Source organism: Manis pentadactyla, chromosome 1 (assembly GCF_030020395.1).
Source record: "Manis pentadactyla isolate mManPen7 chromosome 1, mManPen7.hap1, whole genome shotgun sequence".
In the NCBI taxonomy this organism is placed as follows: Eukaryota; Metazoa; Chordata; class Mammalia; order Pholidota; family Manidae; genus Manis; species Manis pentadactyla.
In genome coordinates, this window is record NC_080019.1 from 138,461,617 (window position 1) to 138,486,267 (window position 24,651).

Genomic DNA, 24,651 nt, shown 5'->3' on the forward strand with positions numbered 1-24,651 from the left:
AGCCAGGAGCTCTTTCGTCTCACTTTATCTCTAAATAAAAGCCTGTACCTTGCTCTCCTACCTTGAGTGTTTGTGAAGCTCATTCTTCAGCTCTGCAAACAAGAACCCTGGCATCATCTTCATGACAAACCTATGCCCCCTGACCCCTTACCTTTATCCCATTCTTGAAAGCCTTAAAAGACAGAATCCTAAGCCTTTAAATGCATCTCCTCTCTGAGGTTGCCCACACTCCCCTTTCTTGGAGTGTGTATTTTTAAAAGACTTCTTACTGCTCAATTTATTATGTTTTGTCTCTGTGCTCTCCCAGTGGTGTCTTTGTTACTTCCGTATTTCATTCTATTTTCCAGACTTTAAGCACAAGTCTTCTCTCTCTCTGTCCTGCCTCAGAGAAGTAAGGAGGGGCTAACAAGAGCTCTGATTTGAGCTTGCAAGTTCCCATCAATGAGCTTCCCTTCCTCTCTGCTTTATTCAGGTAAGCCTGCCTTTGTCTACCTTGACTCTGTCCATTCCTCCCTTAGAGTGCATTCAAGTAAAGCTTTTGCTCTGCTTCACCACTATGTCTCTACCCTTCAATTTTTTGTTGCAGCGGGGACAAGAACCGAGGAGAACAAACTCAACCCCCTAACATTAGGGCTTCAACATATGTGTCTAAGTTGCAAGTTGTTTACTTGGGATTGCAATATAATGAGTTATAAGAAATATGTATTTGATCATTCAGATGACTAAATATATATATTCCCCAAGTATAGTTCGTCTTCTTTACAGTTCCTGAAAATACTTCAGACTCTTAAAAGTAAAATGGGTGTCTTGTCATGTTAATGGACTTTTGGACTCAACCCAAGGAGGTTAAATTATCCAGTGGCCAGTGATTTAGTCAATCTTAACTATGCAGTGAAGCCCTCACAAAAGCCCATGAGAGGAGCAGATCATCCATTTTGCATCCTGCTTCTCTGTTGGAGAGAGCTTCCATGCTTGGGGAACCAGAATGCTTACACATGCCAATTGAACCAGGCCCCAAGCTCCACAAGGATAGAGGCTCCTTTTATTTGGGACTTTGCCCTATACATCTCATCATCTGGCTGTTAATTTGTATCCTGTAGGTATTTCCAGAATCTCTCACCTGGCCTTAGTGCAACTCCATATCAATAGGCGTTTCCAAGGGGTGGAACAAAGTAGTCCACCTACATATCATTAGGAATTTCCAAGGGGTAGGGAGAAGTAGTTCATCTCCCTATCAATAGGTAATTACAAAGGCCAGTAGGGAATATCTGGACCAGAGAGGTTGGGTGGGGTCTCTTCTGCAGCTGGGTTGCAAGAGACATGGGAAAGAAGTGGACTGCTTGTAAGAAATAAATGGTTTTTTTCCCACTTTATTTCTCCCTTTGACTGATTTTGGTTTCAAAGATATTTGCCCCAGCATTTCCCCCCAGGAGTTACAATCCCTTACAGTATCATTTACTAAACTGGTAAATGGAAGTGTTTTCCTGAGTTCTGTGAGTCACTCAAGGAAATTATCAAACCTGAGTGGGAGGTCATTGAAACCTCAAATCTGTAGCTGGTTGGTCAGAAGCACAGGTAACAGCCTAGGGCTTGTGACTGGGTGTGGAGTAGGGGTGTGGAGGTCAGTCTTGTAGGGTGGACCCTTAACCTCTGGGAATCTGGTGCCATCTCCCTGCAGATAGCATCAGAATTGAGTTTTCAGACGCCCTGCTGGTGGTCGAGAATTGCTTGGTGTCGTGTTTAGGAAGACCCCCTCCACACCACACACATTGGAACTGGGTCCAGGAACCCAAAAGGAGTTGTGGAACCCAGGGATTAATTATTGTAGGAGGAAAAGAGGAAGGATCAGAAAGAGGGAGAAATCGCACTGTGATCCAAATCCGACAAGGCTTAGGCCAACCCTCCATGAGCTGGAAGAGTATTACCCTTCAAAGTTGTTCCATGTTAGGCTGAACTGGCCTGGCCTTTAAGAGAGGACTCAGCCAGGCCTCTCAGCAGCTGAGGCCAACCCTTCAGGGGTCTGCTGACTTGCCTTTGTACTCTCATAGCTGGGTGACAAGTCCTTCCTAGAAGGGCAGCACATCGCTGTGTCTTCTACATACTCACTGCTCCTAAATTTGTTCTTTGATGATTTTATATCTTGAAATGATTCCTGAATATATGAAAGTCTGCTGTATAAAATGTCCTCTTAACTAGCCCTTCTTTTCTTGTAAAGGGTCCACAGTATTTGAACTAGAGACTTATCATTCAATCTGCCCCATGGACTCTACCCAAACATTGATTTTGGAGTGTTTATTTGGACTACTGCACATTCTATAACAATACCAAACATTTAAAAATTCTTTCTGATCTATATGTAACTATTAGCCTTTTGATTTCTATCAACTACTTTAAGGATCAAAAGATTAAGTTTTAATTCTTCTTTGTTGAGTGTGTGAGATGTAGAATGGCTTTTGATCCAAAACAATATAATTCTGATCTGACTTGATCTTGAACACAAAAGTAATTGCTCTTGAATTGACTTGCCTAGTGAATAACCTTTGATTATAATAGCATATTAAATCAGACCTTGGGTGATAGAGATATTGAACACTTGCTACATATTAGACAAGATAAGGGGGAACAGAGGACAACACAGGAGAAAAGACTGAAGAACAGAAAAAAATGTCATATAATATAAAACAGAAACTGACCACTATTGTGAGGTATGGGTTCCATGTAATGATATAACAGGAGCTGAAAAAGAGTTAATCAATTCCCACAGAGAGAAAAATTTTTCCTTTCATTTTTATGATTGTTTGCCTCTCACATACAATTGAAAATGTGTTTTTGCTTCATTTCATTCTTAATAATGAAACTACAATAGAAGTTATGCTAATGCAAAAAAGGTCTCTAGATCTCCTATGTTTCACCAAAGATAATTGAAAACTGAATACTCTGCATGAATGGAGCCTGGTGTGAGTCTTCTGACACTGGGAATAGGGAGTTTGAACATTGTGATGGTATGCCACAAAAAAGTGCTCATGTGAAACCTTGAGAAACAGAAAGATGTATACCGAGGCACTTTGTAGACTAAACGTTAAGTTTGCCATGTTGTTATTATGATTATTAGTACTAGAGAAAATTAGGATGACATTTACAAATTTAGGGTTTAAATGTTTTGGGAAATAATTCACAGTATGATACTTCAAATTCTGCCACTGACCTAGACCAATGGGCTTGGATATTGTGGATAAAGTGGCCAGTTACATGGACAGAAAATATCCTCCTTCTTTGACGATTCTAGCTAAATATAAACATAGGGTGTCCTCTCTGCTTTTATGATTAGAAATAGCATTGGTATGTTTTTTTTCATCACCATGAACACTTTCTTAGTCACAAACTGTCAAAGGTATCAGAAATAATATTTAAATCTTACCATGAGCACCTCAACGATCATGAGGAAGACAATAATAACCATAAACATTCATAGGGAGCTGTGACTCTGTTCCAGGAACTAGGCTAGGTCTCTGCACATTATCTTATTTAATCTGCTCCTTAGCCTTTTATGCTTAGTATCATTTGTGCATTAAGTGGAACCAAGAATTGATGCTGTTTTTATCTAGATCAATACCTAATTATTTTTCAAGATCAAATAAAAGGCTACTACTCTCTGATTATTTTTCTAACTCTTCAAAGCAGAATTTGTTATTTTTTATACTTTGATTCTTTTTTTATATCTAATTTAAACACTTATTATGATTGATCTTAGTATCTCCCTCACTATACTATGAACTCTGTAAAAAGAAGGCAATATCATATTTGTATTTGTTTCCTTGGTACTAATTGCAAGGTACTAATTGATTGGTGAAAATAGCTGAAGGAACTAAATGAAAATAAAACCAATATGACAATCACTATATTTTTAAAGGATAGTCACTGGCCTAGGAAAAGTTATAGTCATCTTGAACTATAGACAAATGGCTGATGGCAATCATTATGAAGAGCATAGGGCTACAAAGATAATATACTTCAGGTTAAAAAGTACTGGTGAGGTAGGTAGAGCAAGGACATGGGACAAGCATCAAGATTAATTTTTCCTGCCTATGATGAAAAAGTGAGAAAATATAAATAGTATAGTAAGTACAGGAGGGATACCATCTTAAGGCGAAGATTCCATTTTAAAAATCAGGGATTTAAGAGGTAATATTCCTAACATTCTTTATGATAATTAGCCAACAACTGACCCTATCTTAAGGTAGGGCAAGCAGTCCTAAATAGTATGTTTCTACTGCTTGAGGATAACCACTATGTTGGAGAATAACAGGATCAATAAATTCCTTGTGTTAAGTTTATCTTATAGACTATCTAGAGGACTGACTATGGATAATGATGTAATGTCTTCTCCAGAGACAGACATCATGAGACCACATGTTGAGCCTATGCCCCCTCACCCTTTGCCCCATTCTTGAAATCCTTAAAAGACACAAATCCTAAACTTTAAGCAGGCCTCCTCTCTGAGGTTGCCAGCACTCCCCTTTCTTCAATATGTACTTTGCCATAAATAAAGATGTCTTCTTGCTCACTTAACTGTGTTTTGTCTCTGTGTTCTTCCAAGCCTCTTGGGAGGTTAATAAGAGACCGCTTTCCCAGTGGTAAGCCTCTTTGTTACTTTGCTATTTCATTCAATATTCTAAAACTAAGCACACGTCTTCACTCTTTCTGTCCTACTTCAGACAAGCAGGAGAGGGTTACTAAGATCTCTGATTTGGGCATGCAAGTTCCTGTCACCTGGGTGACCTGGATGTGACAGCAGCTGAACAATCATGCTCTTTAGTATTAAATCAGACCTTGCCCAAAAGTCTCCTTTCTGTGCCTTTGGGAAGTTCTCAGAACATAATCTCATTCCATCCAGTGCTCTGTGGTTCCTCCAAATCCTGGGGTGGCAGGGGCTTAGTTCTCACACAGTGCAGATTCAAGTGGATGCTGGATGCCAGAGGACCCTGAATTGGCAAGGGATTTTTTCTATGCAAAGCAGGAGTTCAATGAAATTCCCTTGCCTCCCTCTCTGCAGCCTGCATGCCTGCTGCCATTCACTACTCTTGCTTTAATGAATTCCTTCCTCACCCATACTTGTACGGCCCACGCGAGAATTCTTTCTTATTCAGACTCCAGAACCCTCCCCCATCCAGATTGAGGTTTCACCTAGTGCAGAGGGACAGACCTCCCCAGATGCAGCTGCCTGACAATCGTGGCATTTATAAAGTGCAATCCTATCATCAGAAGAAGTCCTAGAAATCATACTTGACCCTAAACTAAGTAATAGTAATCCTGACAGAGAAAAGAATAAATTAAACTATTATCATTAAAGAACTGGAATCAGGAAAGATATGAAGAAAAATAAAAGGAGTTGGAGTTCATTTTTCTTGGAACAACTGAAGAAATTGGTCTCAGAACTGTAGAGCTTCTCCATCTTGTCAGAAGTAAGGAGGGATTAGACCACTATTTTACTTAAAAGTTAGGTCTAAAGAATAACTCGTTAGCTAGACTAGTGCTTCAGAAAGAAACAGCTGATTAAGAAAGATCTTGTTGAATTCCTATTTCTATTGACCTTGAAGAATAGAACAAATGGCTGAAAGTAGATTTCTCCATTGTCCAAAAGCTAAAATTTAAGTGTCAGCTGTTAATATTGTTATTTTTCTGAAGTTTTTCTAGGTCAAAGATCCTACCCATGACCAATTATAAAACTTCTTAGAAATGAAATGGCTGCAATTACGTAGGGAACATTGCAATGAATAATAATTAGAAACCTAATCCAATTAAAGTATAAATCACATTCATTTCTCTATAATTGGTTGCAATTCAGTTAGTATCACCAAACAATTACCATAAGCATTCATAAATGATTTGCTGAAGTATTTGGAGGACAGAATTTTGTTACTAATCCATCCATAGCTAATCAATTTCTGTGGAAATTGAAATGTTTGTTACAAACTAGAAATGCCCATTAAATACTTGCATCCTCAATTCAGTTTGATAAACTCTTATTGACATTAATAGTGTGTTGGCTGTTGCCTATTATACTAGGAGATGTGGGAGGAATGTATCATTGGCTTTACCTTTCTTTGAACTACTCCTGTAAGTTTCTCCATCTCCCCGAGAATGGCAGAAAGCACAGATGATTTTCCAGACCCAATTTGCCCTACAATAGCCACCAAAGCTCCTTCTGGAATCTTTATGTTTAAGCTGCAGGGTAAGAAAGGGAGAGATGATGTAGGAAGTTCTTCTTACAGTTGATTCTATCATCCTAGACAATTTACAGCACTGAGCACCATTCTTAACATTGCTGCTATTCACATGATGATACATCATTCTACAAACACCCGACCTTCCAAATGCAAATGAATGCTGCAGAGGAAATTAATAGAAAAAAGTGTTAGAAAGCAAAAAAATAAAAAATGATAAGTACAGTGAGAGGCTTAAGAAAAGTCTGGTAAATTTCAATATATTCATCTTCTGCTTTAAAAACTCTAAGAAATAAAACTATGCAATATTATAGAATTCAATGCTAAAAAAATCCTTGCTTCTAATTTTCTCCAAACCATGACTTACTCTTTTAATACTGGAATCCTTGTTTTATCCCAGGAGAAGGAAGCATTTGTAAAACAAACAGCATGATCTGGGAAGAAAAATAATTACAATGAAGCATTTTAGAACCAGTTATCTTCAACCCAAAAGTCAAATAAACATTGAATTCAAAGAACTGCTAACCTCCTGTGTAGTTTATTTCAATATTTTGAGGAAGAAGCTCCTCACTGTTGAGAAAATCTTCCAAACGACCCAATGATATTCTTGTCTAGAAAAATAAACGCAGATGGAATTTATTTGGAGTTTAAGTAGAATCTAAACTAAGAAGCATTTACTGTGATTTATAGCATGATTACATTTTTTCATGCAAATTCAAGATACTGAGATGAATCTTCAGCAAGTACAGTTTGTTTTCATGTTTATAAATAAATTAATACCTAAAGATAAGGAAAGTTGCAAGAATCAAGATCAAAACAAATGTCCAATCTGCAGGAAGTCATGAGACTAAGAAACAAAAATTCCTCAATGCTCTAATAAAGCCATAATAACTCAGTAATTTATAATTATAAAAAGATTCATTTTTAAAAGCAACTTCAGGATTATTGAATGAATTCTGCTTCTGAGTATATTTAAAATAGTAGTTTTGGCAGTAATTACTTTTGGTTACAGTAAAATAGCTATAAAATGTTTAGCTACAATAGGATAAATAACTTCATTTTTTTCCACTGAAACTGACTTCCATGAATCTCTAGTATATTTTTATTCACTTTATGCTAGGAGACATCTATTTTTAATAGATAAGATGTAATTGGAAAGTTCAATATTTATATTTGTTGCAGAAACCTTTATTTGCCACTGGTAAAGTGGCTGGTCCTGGGGCGAAGAAAAAAAAAAGATGTAATTGGGCTGTGGTTTTGTTTACCAAGTGAGTCATATCAGTACGCAGGGCTAGCTGTTTTTCTGTTTTTCTTCTTCTTTTATTTCTTTGACAGTTGTTCTCTTTATTTATTTAGTGAAGGCAGTAACATATCACCAGGAGTTAGAGACCACTGAGATACCAGATCCTTAGCTAGATTCTAATTTCAAAAGCAGCACAAAACTGTTACTCTAAGAATGACATTTTCTTTAGATGTGTGCTGTGAAATGATTGTAAAAAGCACCCTATTGATACTACTACTATGCCCTCTGTTGGTGATTATTAGTAAAATAATATGAAAAAAGTATGATGTAACAAAAATGGCTTGACTGGTGTTTACCATGTAATTGTGTTACTCTTTATCCAACTAATGTAAAATTTTAAAGGCAAAGTTCTTAGATGAAAGAGCTGGTTCCAATAAGCAAAGGATCACTTTGTTTATGAACGCAGACTTGAGTTGAAGGATTTGATGTGGGACACCCAGACAACCCAAACCTGACATTCAAAAAATTTAATTGAGAACATTTCAGGGCAGAGGGAGCTATGAACTCACTTCTTTATAATCCCTGTGGTTTTAGCAGCCTTCTACTCATTATAGCATCGGAAGAGCCTGCAGTGACTGGAGATGACAATAAAGGAAGGCTGAACCAGAAACATCATACACGGTTTGTTGGCAGCCTGGTATTATCAATGCACTCACTTTTCTCCCTACTTTATTCATTCAGTGTAGATGAAATGCTGCTAAACCCTGGGAAAACATTCAGATCCAGCTCTATAGGAAGCACATAGTTAAAAAATTTTCAACTAAAAACAGAAAATGAACCCTTGATTGCATAGTATCTCACACCAGTTTTTAAAAATCTAAATAGACTAACACTCAGCTAAAAAAACAAACAAACCAGTATCTTATATTGAAATAATTAAAAGTCTCTCTGATCAAAGAAAAAAAAAAAAACACAGTCAAGGAAGACATGTTTCCTTCCATTCTATAATCTTCTCTATTACTCATTAATTCAGGGAGATTAATTTTAAAAGCAGTGGAAACAACCTCAAAAAGTGAAATAAAATAAAGAAAGAAAAAGACAAAGAAATAGAAATGCAAAGTCATAGATTTCAATTCAGGAATGTTTTGGTTAAAGAATACTTTGGATATACCTGGACCACAGCTGAGATCACTGTTGGTAAGTCAAACAGAGGAAGCCTTAAAATATTAAACAAAGACACAGATGTGAACACTTTAGTGGCTGTTAAAATGTTTCCATCATCCAGTAAGAAATAGATGCCAAATGTTGCCAAGGACACCTAAAAAGAGAGAAATGTTATTTTCTTAAATTATTCAATACTAACATTATGAGTCACAAAAAATATGAGTTACAAACTAATATTCAACTTTATGAGTTATAAAAATTGGGGAAGAAAATTATAATAACCTTTCTTGTTGTTTACTGAAATTCAGTACTATTCAGTACTAATGCTGAAGAATATAAAATACATGTTTAGTACAGATCATACAATTGTGTACATTAGACAATGACATCCTTGAGATCATATGGGTCAGCTCCCTTTTTTAAGACATTGTATATTCCTACTAGAGTTAATATTCCCATTTAAAGTCCATCTTTTCTTCAAGAAGGGATTTTATGTAAACTTATTTTCCAGTGGTGTGTGCATTCTGATTCACATGTAATATTTATACTTTCCTTGTGCCATAAAATTAACTGAAGGAAGTATGAATAAATCATGACTGATAAGATTTTATGTTTGCCCCTACAGGTTCCATTTAAGAAAGGTAGAAAAGTTCACTTATGCATGAGACTGTATTGACTATTTATCATGCACATAGGAGTGTCTTAAGCAAATGTTTCTTGGACATTTTTACCAAAGTATTTTAAATATAAATATCACTTTTACTTTCCTAATACCCATGTTTAAATAAAAAATATATATAGTTTAAATTATCAGCAAGGAAGACATATGGAACTTCCCCTGGTCCTATCACTACCAGGAGCGGTAGTTTTGATTAAAGCTGCTGGTTCAGTTACATGTGGTTGGTTACCTTTGGCTCTCACCCACTGCTTCATGCTTAAAAGCAATTTATACTCTAGTTTAAGTAGCGTGGGTTCCCAGTGCTTAAACGATGTGATAGAAAGAGAATGACCTCAGTACATATCAATTCACCTCCAAATACTAATTCTGTAACTTTGAGGATGCTTCCAAACTACTATGGACTTCTACTTCCTCTTGTGAAATGAGAAAAGTAATGCTTTATTATTGCAAGAAAAAATGCAATGTCTATACTGCTGGCATACCATAAGAAACACTCAGCAAATGTTACTTCCCTTCCCAACTCTCTATAGTAGGGAGTACCTTTGGATCTTGCTTAAAAGGGATTAATCATACAAATAAAGAATCTTAGAGCTGAAATGAAACTGAAATTCAGGTCATATTTTTTTTAAGACTAAGAAGGCATTATGTTCAATCTCTGAGAAATTAACAATGAAATAAAATTTTATTAAATATAAAAAATATGGACCAAAGAGAATGAACATAACATCTTCCCCTTTAAAATTTTCATTCTCTAATCTACGTAAGTTAATGACTGCATTCCTTGAAAATGTTTAGTCATATATGGACAATTAAATTCCAGGTAATTTGAAGTGAATCTACAAATCAAATTTGAAAATTGAAACAGGATATATTGTACACACCAAGAATGGAATGCAAGTTAATGTCAGCATAGAAAATACAGCAAGATATCCAGCTGATTTTTGAAATTCCAATTCCTGTTCTCGAATTTCTATAATCTTCTTTTTGTAGGAGGGTTCCCATGCATAAAGTTTGAGGATCTGTAAAAGTCAGTTAAAAATAAAAAGGTGGTACACTCATAAAGTAAATTACTCCTATTGTCTACCATGTCAAAATATTTCCCTCAATTATGGTTCTTTTGAGGTGGGCGGGTAGCAAGAAGAAATCACCATCTCCTCAGCCTTATGTCCCTCTTCCCCACCAACAGCTTTTTCTTGAGCCAGACTTTGGCAACACCCCAACTCTCAACATAAGCTCCATAGCACTTTCTGTCTAGCTCCATCCTGTTTCTCTTCTTGCCAGTCCAGTTCTCACTCCTGTCCACTCCCCATCTCTTAATAGTTAAGCTCCTATCCCTGGCCTCCTAATTCTTGAAGACTGATGGCATGGGACTTCAAGCCATTTTCTGAAAAGTGACTGGTGCTCTGAGATTGTAAACTATTTTCTGAGACTGAATACATTGAGAAGTAGGATTGGAAAGTGGTGCTCGCCACATGCATTTTAGAGTGAGATAAACCTACATTCAAATTCTAGCTTTATCTCTTTGTGACGATTCATTTTAGGTGTCAGTTTGCTTAAGTTTATGGTGCCCACTTGTTCGATCAAATACCAGATACTGTAAAGGTATTCATTAGCTGTGACTGATATTTAAATCAGTAGCCTTCGAGTAAAGCTGATTATTCTCCATAATATGGATGGTCCTCAGTTAAAAGCCTTAAAAGACTGAGGTGTCTCTCTCTCTCTCCCTTCCCCACCCACCTCCCCCCACCACACACACACACACACACACACACACACACACACACACACTTATTGGTTCTGTTTCTCTGGAGAACCCTAACAATTTCTCACTGGCTCTGTAAACTTAGACATGACACTTTAACGACTAGAAGACTTTGTTTCCTTATTTGTAAAATGGGGATGAGAGATCTTTTTCTTGGGGTTTATAAGAATTATATGGGAAAACAGATATAAAGTGATAAGTACAGTGTGTGACACACAGAAAATGTTCACTAAATGGTAGCTACTATCATTATCAGAGAGAACCTTAATGGCACCTGTTATCAGACCCCAAGGTTGCTGGCTGCCCACACCTTTAAACAATCTTCATTGACTGCTACTTGGACCTCTACTAATATTGTAGTGTATTGGCTGCTGGGACTGCTATTTCAAATCTTTGACTTTGCTCAGATCGGGAGGGAATGTTCTTTCATTTTAATCTACATTTTCCTGGTACTTCTGATAATAGCAATTTCTTTCTATGAATATCAATATTTAAAACCTATAAATATACACTGCTATACTTTGGATGCAGAGGCTTCCAGTTAATTCACTAAGAGATGTAAAATGCATTTGGATCATATTATTTTGGGGATGTGTGGCCTTATTAAATAATCTGGATTAAATTTCAGAACTATTGAAAGCTACCCTTGATTTCAGAAAAATAAGTAGATATCAGTTTCTTTTCCAGGTATCTTTAATCTAACAATGATTTTCACTTCAGTAAGTTATAATTTTGTGATAGTTTTACACTGCACAATGCAGCAATTTATTGATTCTAAGGTGAATCAAATGTGGACATATAATGGGTATATCCTATATATATAATGATAAATACACCAGAGAGAGAGAATTTTCTATGCAGTTGTCAATGCCAGAAGGAAATTCCATGTAGGCTTTGCAAATATTGCCCCTCAGAAAAATCTGGTGAGGTATAATCTAGGGGCAATAGGATTTGAAATCACACACAGAAACACATATATGTATGTTCATGAGGTTTCACTCATTTTATCACAGACAAAATATTAGTGGCATTGGCAGGGGTAGTTAGTTTTCCTAGGGAACAAATAATTTGCAACATGGCTTTTGTAGAAAAGCATTTGTATGATCATTTCTATTCCACATAAAAGAACCTGAATGACATCTCAACCCTTTAACCCATCTTCAAAAAACCTGTCTTCACCCTGATGACAGTGTTATTACCACTCTTGCCTGCTTCATTCCATCTCTTCTATCTAATCCTTAAAACAAGTATTATTTTTGCTTTTTGGTATATTTGTATTTAGCTGTTGAGAGAAAGAAAATACCTGCATTTTATTTGACTTCATTTAAAGGTTATTTTAGCAATAACAATTACTATACATTTGAAATCTGAAGCAATCTCCCAACAATTATACATGTATAATTACTCTGATGTTGAGAATGGTAATAACTTCATTTAGACTAACATTGCTATATTCTAATAGTAAAATAGCATATCCCTTTTATATTACCTTAATTCCATGTAAGATTTCATTGAGTAGTTTTATCTGTTTATCTTTGTTCTTTGTTTGGCTTTTCTATTTAATGGAAAAAAAATGAAAGCATATTTGATAAAAGTTGCTAATACTTTAACTTACATGGCCACAGCTATTTAAAAAATAGTGTATTCCTTCTATTTTATATAATATTTAGTAGAAGTAAATGATCTTATAATATTCATACAACATTATTGTATTGATAATGTTAGAAAATAGCATAAAAAGATATTTAAAAATAAAAGTAGCTAGCAGTAGAATAAAAAGAGGGTTCATATTTTCCAAAATAGTAGAAACTATATTTATTTAGACATAACTTGTTTAAAGTTGAATTATAACATCCATATTCTATTAAAATGGGATAAAATTCCCAAACTCTATCATTATATATGTATATATCATATATTATATTTTACACACACACATATATATATAATAACAGATATATATAATAGATACACATAAAATAACAAGTATCACAGGAATAACAATAAAGATCTCTGTATTGCAAGTACACAATCTTGAGTGTTATTAGTCCTTTGGAAATTAGAGTGATTAAAATTTTTATTTTTCAAATAGTGACCCTGCAAATATTAGGTAATATTGTACATTTATTCAAATATTCAACATTTATATTATTTTTTACTTGGATATTACCTGGAAACTTGTAAGCTTCCCCCAATAATATTACCACAATTATGTTATATATACTAATTAACATTTATATTACCTAACAAAGTACACATTCACAAGTTAATAACTGTAATATTGTTTTAAATGTTTAAAGGTATATTTTCTGTTTAGTATATTTGTAAATGATACTGCAGTCTCCTTGAAGGTTTTAAGAATCCAGATTAAGGTCCCCCAAATCTATTTTCATTTCTAAGAATTTGACTTTAAATTATTTAAAATCCAGAATATTTTTTTAAAACTATTTTAAAAGTATTCATTATAATTATAACCTGTTATTCTAAATACTGGTGTATTTAGTAATTCATAATTATATGTCATTTCTAGTTCTTATCTTTAAAGACTAGTCATCTGGTATTTATTTGAAAAATACAAAAATACATAAAAGAAAGTGTAAATTCTCATCACTTAAATGTATTAAAGTAATGAGTAAAAGCTGGCCCCTACTTCCATCTTCCATCTAATTCTACTCTACAGGTAAGTATTCTTAAAAAACTGATGATTTATCTCTAGATTATTTTTATGTTTATGCAAATATATTTTATATCTATATCTATATATCTGCATTTGTTTATCTCTATCATACCCATGTACATAGGTAAAGTCACGTTTTAAAAAATGGATTAACATATATATATATGTGCTTAAATATACACACATATAAACATATAAAAATATGTATACATAATATACAAACAAACACATATACATCAGTTTCTTTATTTATCCCCTAATTTTACAATTGACACATTTCCATGTCGGTACATAGATATTATTAATCTTTGATCCATTTAAAATAGTGTCATAAGCAATACATCAGCATCTGTGTATGTTACTTTAACATGTGAAACCATCTATCTCTCCCTTCACAGTGTGGTTTCCTCTAGTGCAGTGAACTATGTCTTGTTTCTCATTCCTACAGTAAGCATATTGCACACTGTCCAGCACATGACATATGTCAAAAAATAAACTGACAGTAAGATGAATGATTGACTGTAAAGAAAGAATATTAAAATTGATTTAGTTAAGCATTTGCTGCCCACTGCTGCATGCAGTCACTCCTTGCTCACTGCAGCCCTCTAGCCTCCTCACCATTCTTCAGACAAACCAAGCTGCCCTATCTCTAGGCTGCACACACATTCTTCCCTTCACTTGATATATCTTTTCCTCAGTCATCCACATGGATTGTTCCCTTACTCTGCTGATATATCATATACTTCCTGAGGACTCTCCTGTCCCTCTCTGTGAATGGCACTCTTTGTTACTTTGTCATCTTACCCTAACTTATTTTTCTTCATACACAAATTAACAGCGGGCATTGTGTTGTGTATCTATTTACTTGCTTGATGCCTACCTCTTCCACTAGCCCAACGAGAGCTGGAACTTGTCAGTTTTCCTCAGTGCTGTACTTCCTATGGCTGACACAGTGGCTGACAAAGTAGATGCCCAATTGATACTGGGTTGAATGAATGATAAATCTGTATTAATTCCATATATATGTAGAATTAGCTAGATGGTTATTGTCAACTCAAGTAAGAAATCTCAGCTTCTGTTTGACACACATGTAACATGAGGCAGTCATTTCTTACCTTCAGCTTTTTAACTCTATTTGCAACTAAAGCATTAATCGGTATCACAAACACAAGGACAGCCACCCCTGCTAACACTGCGGGGCCCAGCTCCTGCCAGAGGAGCGTTATGGCCATCAGGATTTGAAAAGGGGCTGACCAAAGAAGATTGAGGTTTGTCATCAAGTCCATGAGCTGCTGGGCATCAGCTAACATCAGGTTAATAATTTCCCCAGTTGAAAACTTTTTTCGAGAAACATTAGTTAAAAGTAGGGCCTGGAAAAAGAGGATCAAATATTTAGCATTCTATAGATCATAGGGCATCTCTCTAGTCAAACAATAGAAACTTTTAATACCAGTTTTTAATATATTTCAGAAATATACAAGATTACTTATATATTTCAATCATGTAGTGCGGATATGTTTTCAATGTTTTTAAATGAGAAAAATACAATTGTTGACCAAAGTGCAAGTGTTTGACTTTACCGTGTATCAGTAGAAAGCAACATCTGGATTCCCAAGCAAATATGCTCGCCAAGAACCCTCTACAACTTGTTCATCGCAAAGTTACAAAAGAAATTTTCTAGATTTCTAATATTGAAGCTCCCCTCTATTTGTTGGCACCCCTTTAAGGCTTAACCATCTAAATTTTATCAATGCAAAGTACACAAATGAATCAGTGAATAAACAGTATTATGAATACTAATGAATATAGTGAATCTAATGAATGCTGATGAATAGTATTATGCTTCCAACTGTGGAAAATTTTTAAATGGCACTGTCCCAATTCCCAAGGAGATTACAGTCTAGTTGTGAAGTCCATTCTACCTCCCCCATAGACACCTCAAATACAGGAAGATTGTAAAAACAGCTAAGAAGGGCCATGGGAATTTAGAGAGATAAGAATACTGGAAATGCTTCACAGAGCAGACAGAAATACATCTTTTCTTCCAAAGCTCAATTCTCATTTTCTCTCTGTGCATGCTATTTAATATTTGTATAGTGAGCTCAATATTCCTAAGTTTAGCTATTGATAACTTCTTATAAGGTTGATGTTAGAGTTCACTTATTTAATTGCCCACCCATTTAAAATTCCCAGTGAAATGCATGAATGACTATAAACATAGCGGGAAATTGGTGTTTGCCTGGAAAACCTGGCAAAGTTCTATTCATATACCAGAGATTTTAAGAAATTTTGACTACAAGGACTTAAATAAAGACAAGATTGAAAGTTATGACTAAGAAGAATATATGGGACACAGGAGGCAGTCAAAATCTCTTTATTCAATAAATGAATAATACAAACCCAAAGGAAATGCCCATCTGGAAAATAACGTAAGGCTGTCAGTGAAACTCTTCTAACATTCCCTGTTTAAAGCAGAAGGGCTTAGTGTAAGGGAAGGACCATGGGACCCACCTGCATAGCCCTGGAAGGCTCACAGGGTGCCAGAATCCCCCAAAGCTCTATGGCTACTGCAGTGTTCAATCCTCATTTACGTTTCTGCACAGTAAATTGGAAACATTTTTGCTACTGACTAGTAAGGGGGACAGTCATACTGACAGTAAAACAGAATGACTACTACTGCCACAAGAGAAAAAAGGAAAAAATACTAGTTACTGCAATAGTTAAGCTTCCAGCTGTATCTTCTTCAAATCTAGCTCTGCAGTCTCACCCTAATAAGTTACTCATCACCTAATGCAGCCAAGTGTAATAATGGAATCCCAAGAACTGCAATTCTCATTTCATTATATAATATTTTTTAAGAGAGGTCTATTGATCTTTAATAGAATCCACCAGCAACTTATAATTATAAAAATATAAACTATTTTATCCCACATCTCTACAAGGAAAAGATAATAATATTTAGTATTTATGAAAATACTAAAAGGTCAAGTAGTTCAGAGTAACTAAATTATCCAAGGATTCAAATAAATGTCCTCCTACTGGAAAAAAGATCACAAAAACATGAAAAAAATATGTGAATATCTCTTTATAATCTTGCTTAATGGCTACCAAACTATGTGAAAGAACATTATATCCTTCAAAAATAAGTAAGAATAGGAGATATTCTGAAATTGAGAACACAACAGTCAAATTTAAAAAAAATGCAGTGGAGGCACCAAAAGTTCAAATTGATATCCAAACAGATACTACAGTAAAATGGAATTTTTAAACTACTAGATACATTCAAAAGCTAGTCCCAGAAATTTGAAGAAGCATATTTTAAAACATGAAAGGATGAAGAAAAAGATTTAAGGTATGGAGAAGAGGAACTCAAACACACATATGAAATATAAACACACATGTTTATATATTATATAAATATATACATTTTCATATCTATATATTTAATGTGGAGCACAATCTCTACACCAGACTGCCTGGGTTCCCAGACCGGCTATTCTATTTAATAACTTTTTGACTATGGGTAAATTACTTGATTGTTCTCAGTTTGTTTCCTTATATTATATATATGAGCATTATATCTACAGCGCTACATCTATATCTACAACAGAACATACATATATGTCTATGCATATAATAGTGCTTAAAACAGGTTGCAGTGGACACATATATAACACGTGCATATGCATATATATATTATTGTAAAAGTAAAGAATGAGAAAAAATAAAGAAAAAACTAGAAGGCAATCTCTCTTGAGTGAAAGAAATATTTCAAACCAAAAGCATTTGGGCAGTGCCACTGAAATTAATTAGCAAACAGTAGCTCACCCTACCCTGGTATAATTTGTAATTTTGTACCCTTAGAATTGTATTTAAAAAGAAATCCTTAAAAGCAACCAAACACAAAAGTCAAAATAAAACAGGCTAGCCTAGAATGGGATAAGTGGTAGGGGGTTCGCAGCAGCTATCTCTATCATACCTACTACCTACTATCAGAAGACAACGTTGTAATTATTACAAAGGATATATGGGAAGGGTATTTTGATATGGGTCTATAAGAAATATACATTGCTCCAGACTTTTTGAAAAATATTTGGAATCCCTATTAAAATTAAAATTCTTTAAGCCCAGAAATTCCACTCTTGTGACAAGACCTAGATCTTTACAAGAATGTTTTTTGCAGCATTGGTCAGAGTGGTTGAATAAATTTTGGCTATAGATACAGGAAAGACTATTATGTAGCCATTAAAAAGTATGATTAGAATTATACTGGTGAGATGTTCTATTTTTGAATAAGAAAAGCAAAACGGAATTTTAAAAAAAGGTTTTTATAATGTCATCCAAATTTTACAAAATAATGTAACCTCTCTCAAAAGAAAAAAAAAAGAGACCCTATATACTATGAGTGAAATGGTAAGCAAAGTGGAAAGCAAACTAGAGAAAAGATGTAAATCGATGGAAAAAGTACTATATATCTATATTTGAGTTTCTTCTATGCACTTATTTAAATTTATATATAAGAAAAAATGCATTTAAAAATAAAATCAAAGATATTAAATACAGAAAAAATCATATTATAAAATACTTCCTCAGTACATGTGCTGTGACAAATTATTTAGTAAATTATAGATTATAAAACAGTGTATACCAAAAATACATATATGCATGTAAAATAAGTATTAGAGGAAAATGCTTATCTTTGCAGTTTAGCAATATGGATGGTGGTTATTTTAACTTTCCTATTTTATATTATACACATTTTCTTCAATATAAAAAAGGAAAATACCTTTAAAAATTAATTCTTTTCAAAATGTTAAGGAAAAAAGGGGCACCATATAATTATATGTTGTTCTGCAAAGCATTTTGACATCAGTAGCACAGATTTTTCCTTCAGTATTTTTTCCTGTCAAATAAACTTTTACATTTCTGTAAGGAACAAAGTTTACAAGACATAAAGTGCAATTTAGTTACTATTTATTGCTAAATTATACAATCTAAACTGCCTCTTCTTTGTTATATGAAATAATTATGCCACCACAATTACAGTAGCCAGAACAACATGTTCTAGAAATGTTTGGTAGAAAGTATTTAATCTGAAAAAAGAGATAAAGCAAGACTGAGGTAAGAAGCAACAACTGCTTCTGTAAAATCTCAGTGTAAAAAGTTGGGAGTTTATAAATACACTTCAATCAAAATGAAAGTTAACCAGTTGTCATTTAACAATTATATTATAATAATAATCACTTTTACAAAACTTATTTTTAGATTCCATCCACATTTTACATTTTTTATACAATATTTTCATTTCTTATGAATTCTAGTCCACATACTCTCATAAAAAAGCTATAGCTATGTCATTTCATCACTTTTTGAAACTTTACTTTCATTTATTAATAAACTATGCTCTAAGAAGACCCAGATGAACAGGATGTAGCTCCCAGCCTCAACACCCCTCCTACTTACTGTCAATATCTTGATTATTACTAAGCTCAATTCACTAATATTTTGTTTTATCATCTGATGATGAAATTTGTCCTACAATTTCACATTCTCCCTTTTACATATTTGTTCCTTTCTGGACTCACTGCCATGTTTTTAGGTCATACCTTTACTGAAATATTTCTAAGGTACTCCTTATTTCCAACCCTATCCATTTCATTCTTTTCTCCTGATCATCCACCCTATGGCTTAAATGAGTCCTAATTTCCTACAGAATTAAGGTACATTTTTACAGTGTATCTTTCAAAAGTCTTAAAAAAAAAAGCTGCAGTCCCTTCTGTTCTACTACCCTACCCCTCCTCACCATCCTATTCATAAAACATTGCTTTTAGCTAAATTAATCTACTCATCATTTTCTGAACAAGTCTTGTACTCATTTCTGTTACTTCCCTCCTCCCACTCCATATATTTCCAAGAGAAGAGCCTTTGCATATGTATTCATCCTTCAGATTTACATCATGTAATATTATGCGATATTAACCATGAGATTTTTCCTCACCATCCTAGCTATCGCAGACATCCTATAATTTAGAGCTGGAAGGATCCTAAAATTTCCTAACCCAGTGATCCTCAACCAATGGTTACCATACTAACAATGAGACAGGGTGCATCCAAAGGTGAGACCTCATAACATTTATAAGAACTCATTCTTCTTTGTGCAAAAAAATATGCCAGGATTCTCTCTCTGACTCTAAGTGCAGGATTTGGATTCTGTCTCTCCACCCCTTGACCCCATTTAAGTATCTCTATCTTAAAGAACATAACTAAATTTTATCAATTTTCTTTGCATTTTATAATTATCACAATTATGGTAAGAATAAACCTTTAAGCTTACAAATGTAGTTTAAAGCACTACTGTCCAATATCATAGCCAATAGCCACATATGTTTATTAAATTTCAATTAATTGAAATAAAAAATTCACTTCCTCAGTCTTCTTAGCCACATTTTAAGGGGTTAATAAGCCTTATGTGACTAGCAGCTACCAAACTGAACAGTACAGATATAGAAAATTTAAAAAAAAATTCTTAGAAGTAGCCTATTTTTATTTTATTTTTCAGACACCTTAAATCCTTTTATTTCATCAATGGAAAAACAGCCCTTCAGTCTCTAACTCACAGCTGTTCTCTCTGTCAGCACCCCAAGCTCAAAATCTCTCCTGTTTTTACTTTATTTTTTTAACTGAGATATGACTGACATATAACATTATATTAGTTTCAGGTATACAACATGATTCAATATTTGTATATATTGTGAGATGATCACAAAAGGTCTAATTAACATCCATCACTACACATAGTTGGAAATATTTTTCTCATGATGAGAATTTTTAAGACCTCTCTTAGTAACTTTCAAATTGCAATACAGTATTTTTAACTATAATCACCATGCTACACGTTGTTACATACTTGTAACATTTATTTTATAATGGAAAGTTTGTACCTTTTTAGCCCCTTCACCCATTTTTAAAACCAAAGATTCTATTGGACAGTGTTTGAAGCAGGAGTGCCCCCAGACTGCCTACATTAAGCCCAGAACCAACTGATGTAGCTTTTGAAGCATACCTTGTTTCTTAGCCTTCAAGAATTCTTATGGAGCCTGAACCATGACAAAGGCGTAACATTATCTGAGTTTTGAGACTCCAGGACTCTCAAAGTGATAAAGTGGAATAAGGCTCAGGTTTTTCTCCCAAACCTTCAAAATGATAGTGCTGAACTTTACTCCCAACGAATAGCGGTCATATGAATGGATAGAGAACAAGAAAGTCCTAACAATCCGCTAAGAAAAAGGTCTGAGCCCAGCTTAAGAACAAGTCCCTGATGAAGCAGGGTTAATGTCAGATTAATGTGGGTGATCTGATGGCACTATGAGAGCATTCATTCTGAAGTTATCTAAATATGGTAATAATCAGAGTCCTGAAGCCTTCCTGTAATGAAGAAAGGGGCAATTTAATAACCTCAGTTAGTCTCATGGAAGAAACTCACTAGGAGCGGATGTAACATATGAGGCTCAGAAGCAAGTCCTGCCTCCTATCAGTGCCATCCATCTGCACTAGGCCAGTGCTTCCTAACAACGCTGGTTACAAAATTAAATCATAATCTCTACAGCAGAAGCCACTGAGCCTACTTGACTGCTGTACTCCTTTGATACCTGAGTGCTCTTTGTTCTTAAACAATCTCTCAAAGGAAACATATCGTCTTCCTCCTGCAGTCCGTTTCTCCTCCATTTTCTCCAGGGTCTTTTTGCTTGCAGTGGACTTATTCATCTACAATACCTGATTTTCCTTTTTATTTCTGACATCTTGGTCTAATTTCTATTGCAGTCCACTCTTTATGCTTGTTAAATTACCCAAATCCTATACCCAAACTCCAGTGCTTTAGTCACTGAATGACATCTTGTTCCATATGGACCACATATCAAAAGCAAGTGTTAGCATTTAAATGGATTCCTACAGTCTCCTATCTTGCTTCCATACTTGGATTTCTCAGAATTTACAACCTTTAGAATTACTACTGCGACAGTCTCTGACCCTGTATTTGGTCTGTGCTATGTAGAGCTGGCTCTGCTGCAATTTGAGCTTCCTGGCTCAATTGGTCCTGTGTCATTCCAGGATACCTAAAACCACTCTATACCCCATTTTGCCCAAATATGACCAAATGGCCTATAATGCTTCATGGCCAGCTCAAACCAAATTATATTTTATTCCACTTACAGAAATTCTATAACACTCCCAAAGACCATTTCAAGGCTTCCATTCTATATGAAACCTTTGTATGTGATCATCATAGATTTCCTGCTCAGCTGACCTCCTATAAAATCTACATTCCACACATTCATTATGAATGCTAATAATTCCCCCCAACTTCTTGAATGAAGTGGCTCATTTTTTCATTTACTTAGTCATCGAACTTTTACAAAAATGTATAAAGGTCACTCTCTTAGATGACAAAGGTGTTAACAGGTAAATAAATTTCTATTCTAAATACTGAAGTACCCACAATTTACAGAGTAACAGAGTAAGAATGTAAAATACACCTGCTGATTGAATAACTCGTGATTAACTATGGGATAGAAGAAACTCTGTTTATAATTATGATGTAAATAAAGACTCTGAATGGTAGAGGTGATATTTAAAAGAGAAGACAAATTAAACTTCAGGTTTTTGACAAGTATAAGGATCAGCCAGGTTTTTGTGGGGTAAAGAGAAGCAGATAATGACTGTATAGAGGAGGATGGCTTTACTGCACGAAAAAATTTAGCAGAGGAAGAAAAAGGCAGTATATAGAACAAAAATGATTAAGAAAAGAAAAAAATTTATTGATTAATAAATATAGTCATGAAACCATTAAATTACACTCACTTTCTGAGGAGTGAAGTGACAAAACAGTAGACAAAAACTAACATTTAATTTCATGGATTAGGGTTGCCTAGAAGTTGCAGGGACTTTAAAGACTATTGAAAGCCCTATAGAGAAATTAATGCAACCAATATTGATGGGTCAAAGTTATTTTGAAGCAAAACAAATGAATGTTCAAAGAGCACCCTCAGAACTTTTTAATGTACTCTCCTGTTTTAAAGCATATAAAGGAACAGTCCATTTAGAAATCAGAAATCCTTACATTTCTTTACCTTTTTGTAGATCAATCCAGTTACAGATGTCTTAATTTTTGCTGAAGTCAGCATGTTAAAACGTTGATATTGCTGAAAGATCAGGGTTTGCAAAAAGACTACAACAAAAAGTGCCAAAGCATAACCATAGCCACTCCATCCAAAATCTGAGTGGTGTTCGCAGAAAATGATCATTTGCCTGAATGTTGTATAAAAATTGGGAAAGTGCAAGAAATGTTAAGACCTGAATTAATTAAATGCTTACCAAATAAATGTCAAAATATTACACACACACACACACACACACACACACATTCTTACCTGTTCTTTTTTTCTACTTGTCCAACTTGGCATCATTCCCCTCTTTATTTTTAGCCAAGCATAATATAATGAAGTAAATAGAATCAACAGTTGTTTTCATAGGCTTGTGAGTACAAGGTTTACTTCCCAGTTTTCATATCAGAATTTCATGAAATAGTTAACTGTTCTGGTCTAACTTCATCATAAAAGTTGGGATGCAGAGACATTTGAGACTCCTTTTTTTTTTTTTTTTTACAAAATCATACATTTTGTGAAATATAGGGAAACATGACAATTAGAATTATTTTAAGAAAATGTCTTGGAATGGCCCACAGACAGATTTTTTAAAGGCTTGAATTACATCTCATCAGTTATCATCACTTGTATCCATATCCAGTTTCTCTCTCCTCTACCTTCCTTATTTTCTCTTAAGTTTGGTGATAGCATGGTCATGATGATTAGGATCAATCCTGGGGTATATCTAGACAATGGGAATGGTTCTAATCATAACTATCCTGGTTGCTCATTGTCCTTCAACTATAAACACTGAATAAAAACTCACTCAACTATAAATACTGATAAATAACACTATATAGGTCCTCTCAACCTTTTGAGAATTGCATCTATGCAACTAAAAATAATTATAATTTTTAAAAACTAAATATACTCTGCATAATGGTGAAAACAACTTGGGTATATACTCTGAGATACTACAAATTAATACACCACTTATTTTTCAGGCTCAGTTCTTGGTTTATTAAAATAGTTTTGCTTTTTTGTAGTTAAAAGGCACAATATCAAATTTTTGAGATGGACCTTTTATACCCTGAACTCTGGAAATGCAAAAAAAAAATGTGCTTTGTCATTGTAAAGAGGCATTTTGAGTGAATTTCCAGGTTGTTAGAATAAGAAGGAAGTCATGTGTAATTAGCTAAGACTATACCTAAAGTTTTTTCTAAGACTACAGTATTTTAAAAAATTATTCCTTATGAGAATTTACATTTTCAAAGTGGATAATAAAAAATATATGTCTATGCTTTGATCTGTTTTATTGGCAGCTAATGGGTGAACAATCAAAAACAATTGTGTTGCCAGAATTGCTTTATAAACCAAGTATTTCAAAAGATTAACTTATTAAAATCATACTTTAGAATCAAATATATACCACTGTTTCTAAAATACTATTAAAGTCTCTCTCTAGTCACTGAAAATTATTTACAACCATTCATTGGGACACCATATTATTGTTAGAAGAGCAATTTATTACATGTTTTCTTGGTCTTCAAATTAAATTTCCTGAAAGAGGAGCACATTCTTATTGCAGCTGCACCTACCAATTAGAATTTTTCCATTCTAATAAAATCAAACAACTAAATGACTATCAGCAGGTACCAAAATGGTTCTGCATATATAAATCAGGAAATACTAAAAAAAATCTTGTGATCAAGATATGCTAAAGACCATAAAAGTATATTCATTGTATCAGATATGAATA

General features: G+C 34.3%; 1 protein-coding gene across 1 annotated transcript in view; it reads right to left on the bottom strand.

Annotated features, from left to right (window-relative positions):
• LOC118910409 (multidrug resistance-associated protein 1-like) overlaps nucleotides 1-24,651 on the bottom strand; it is a 96,560-nt gene that overhangs the window by 37,326 nt on the left and 34,583 nt on the right. The window contains exons 5-12 of the mRNA XM_036881526.2: nucleotides 22,878-23,055; nucleotides 14,865-15,119; nucleotides 12,562-12,627; nucleotides 10,192-10,329; nucleotides 8,639-8,785; nucleotides 6,751-6,835; nucleotides 6,592-6,658; nucleotides 6,099-6,225 (exon numbers count right to left, since the gene is read on the bottom strand). Coding sequence (XP_036737421.2) covers nucleotides 6,099-6,225; nucleotides 6,592-6,658; nucleotides 6,751-6,835; nucleotides 8,639-8,785; nucleotides 10,192-10,329; nucleotides 12,562-12,627; nucleotides 14,865-15,119; nucleotides 22,878-23,055 — 1,063 coding nt within the window. The remainder of the gene's footprint in view (nucleotides 1-6,098; nucleotides 6,226-6,591; nucleotides 6,659-6,750; nucleotides 6,836-8,638; nucleotides 8,786-10,191; nucleotides 10,330-12,561; nucleotides 12,628-14,864; nucleotides 15,120-22,877; nucleotides 23,056-24,651) is intronic.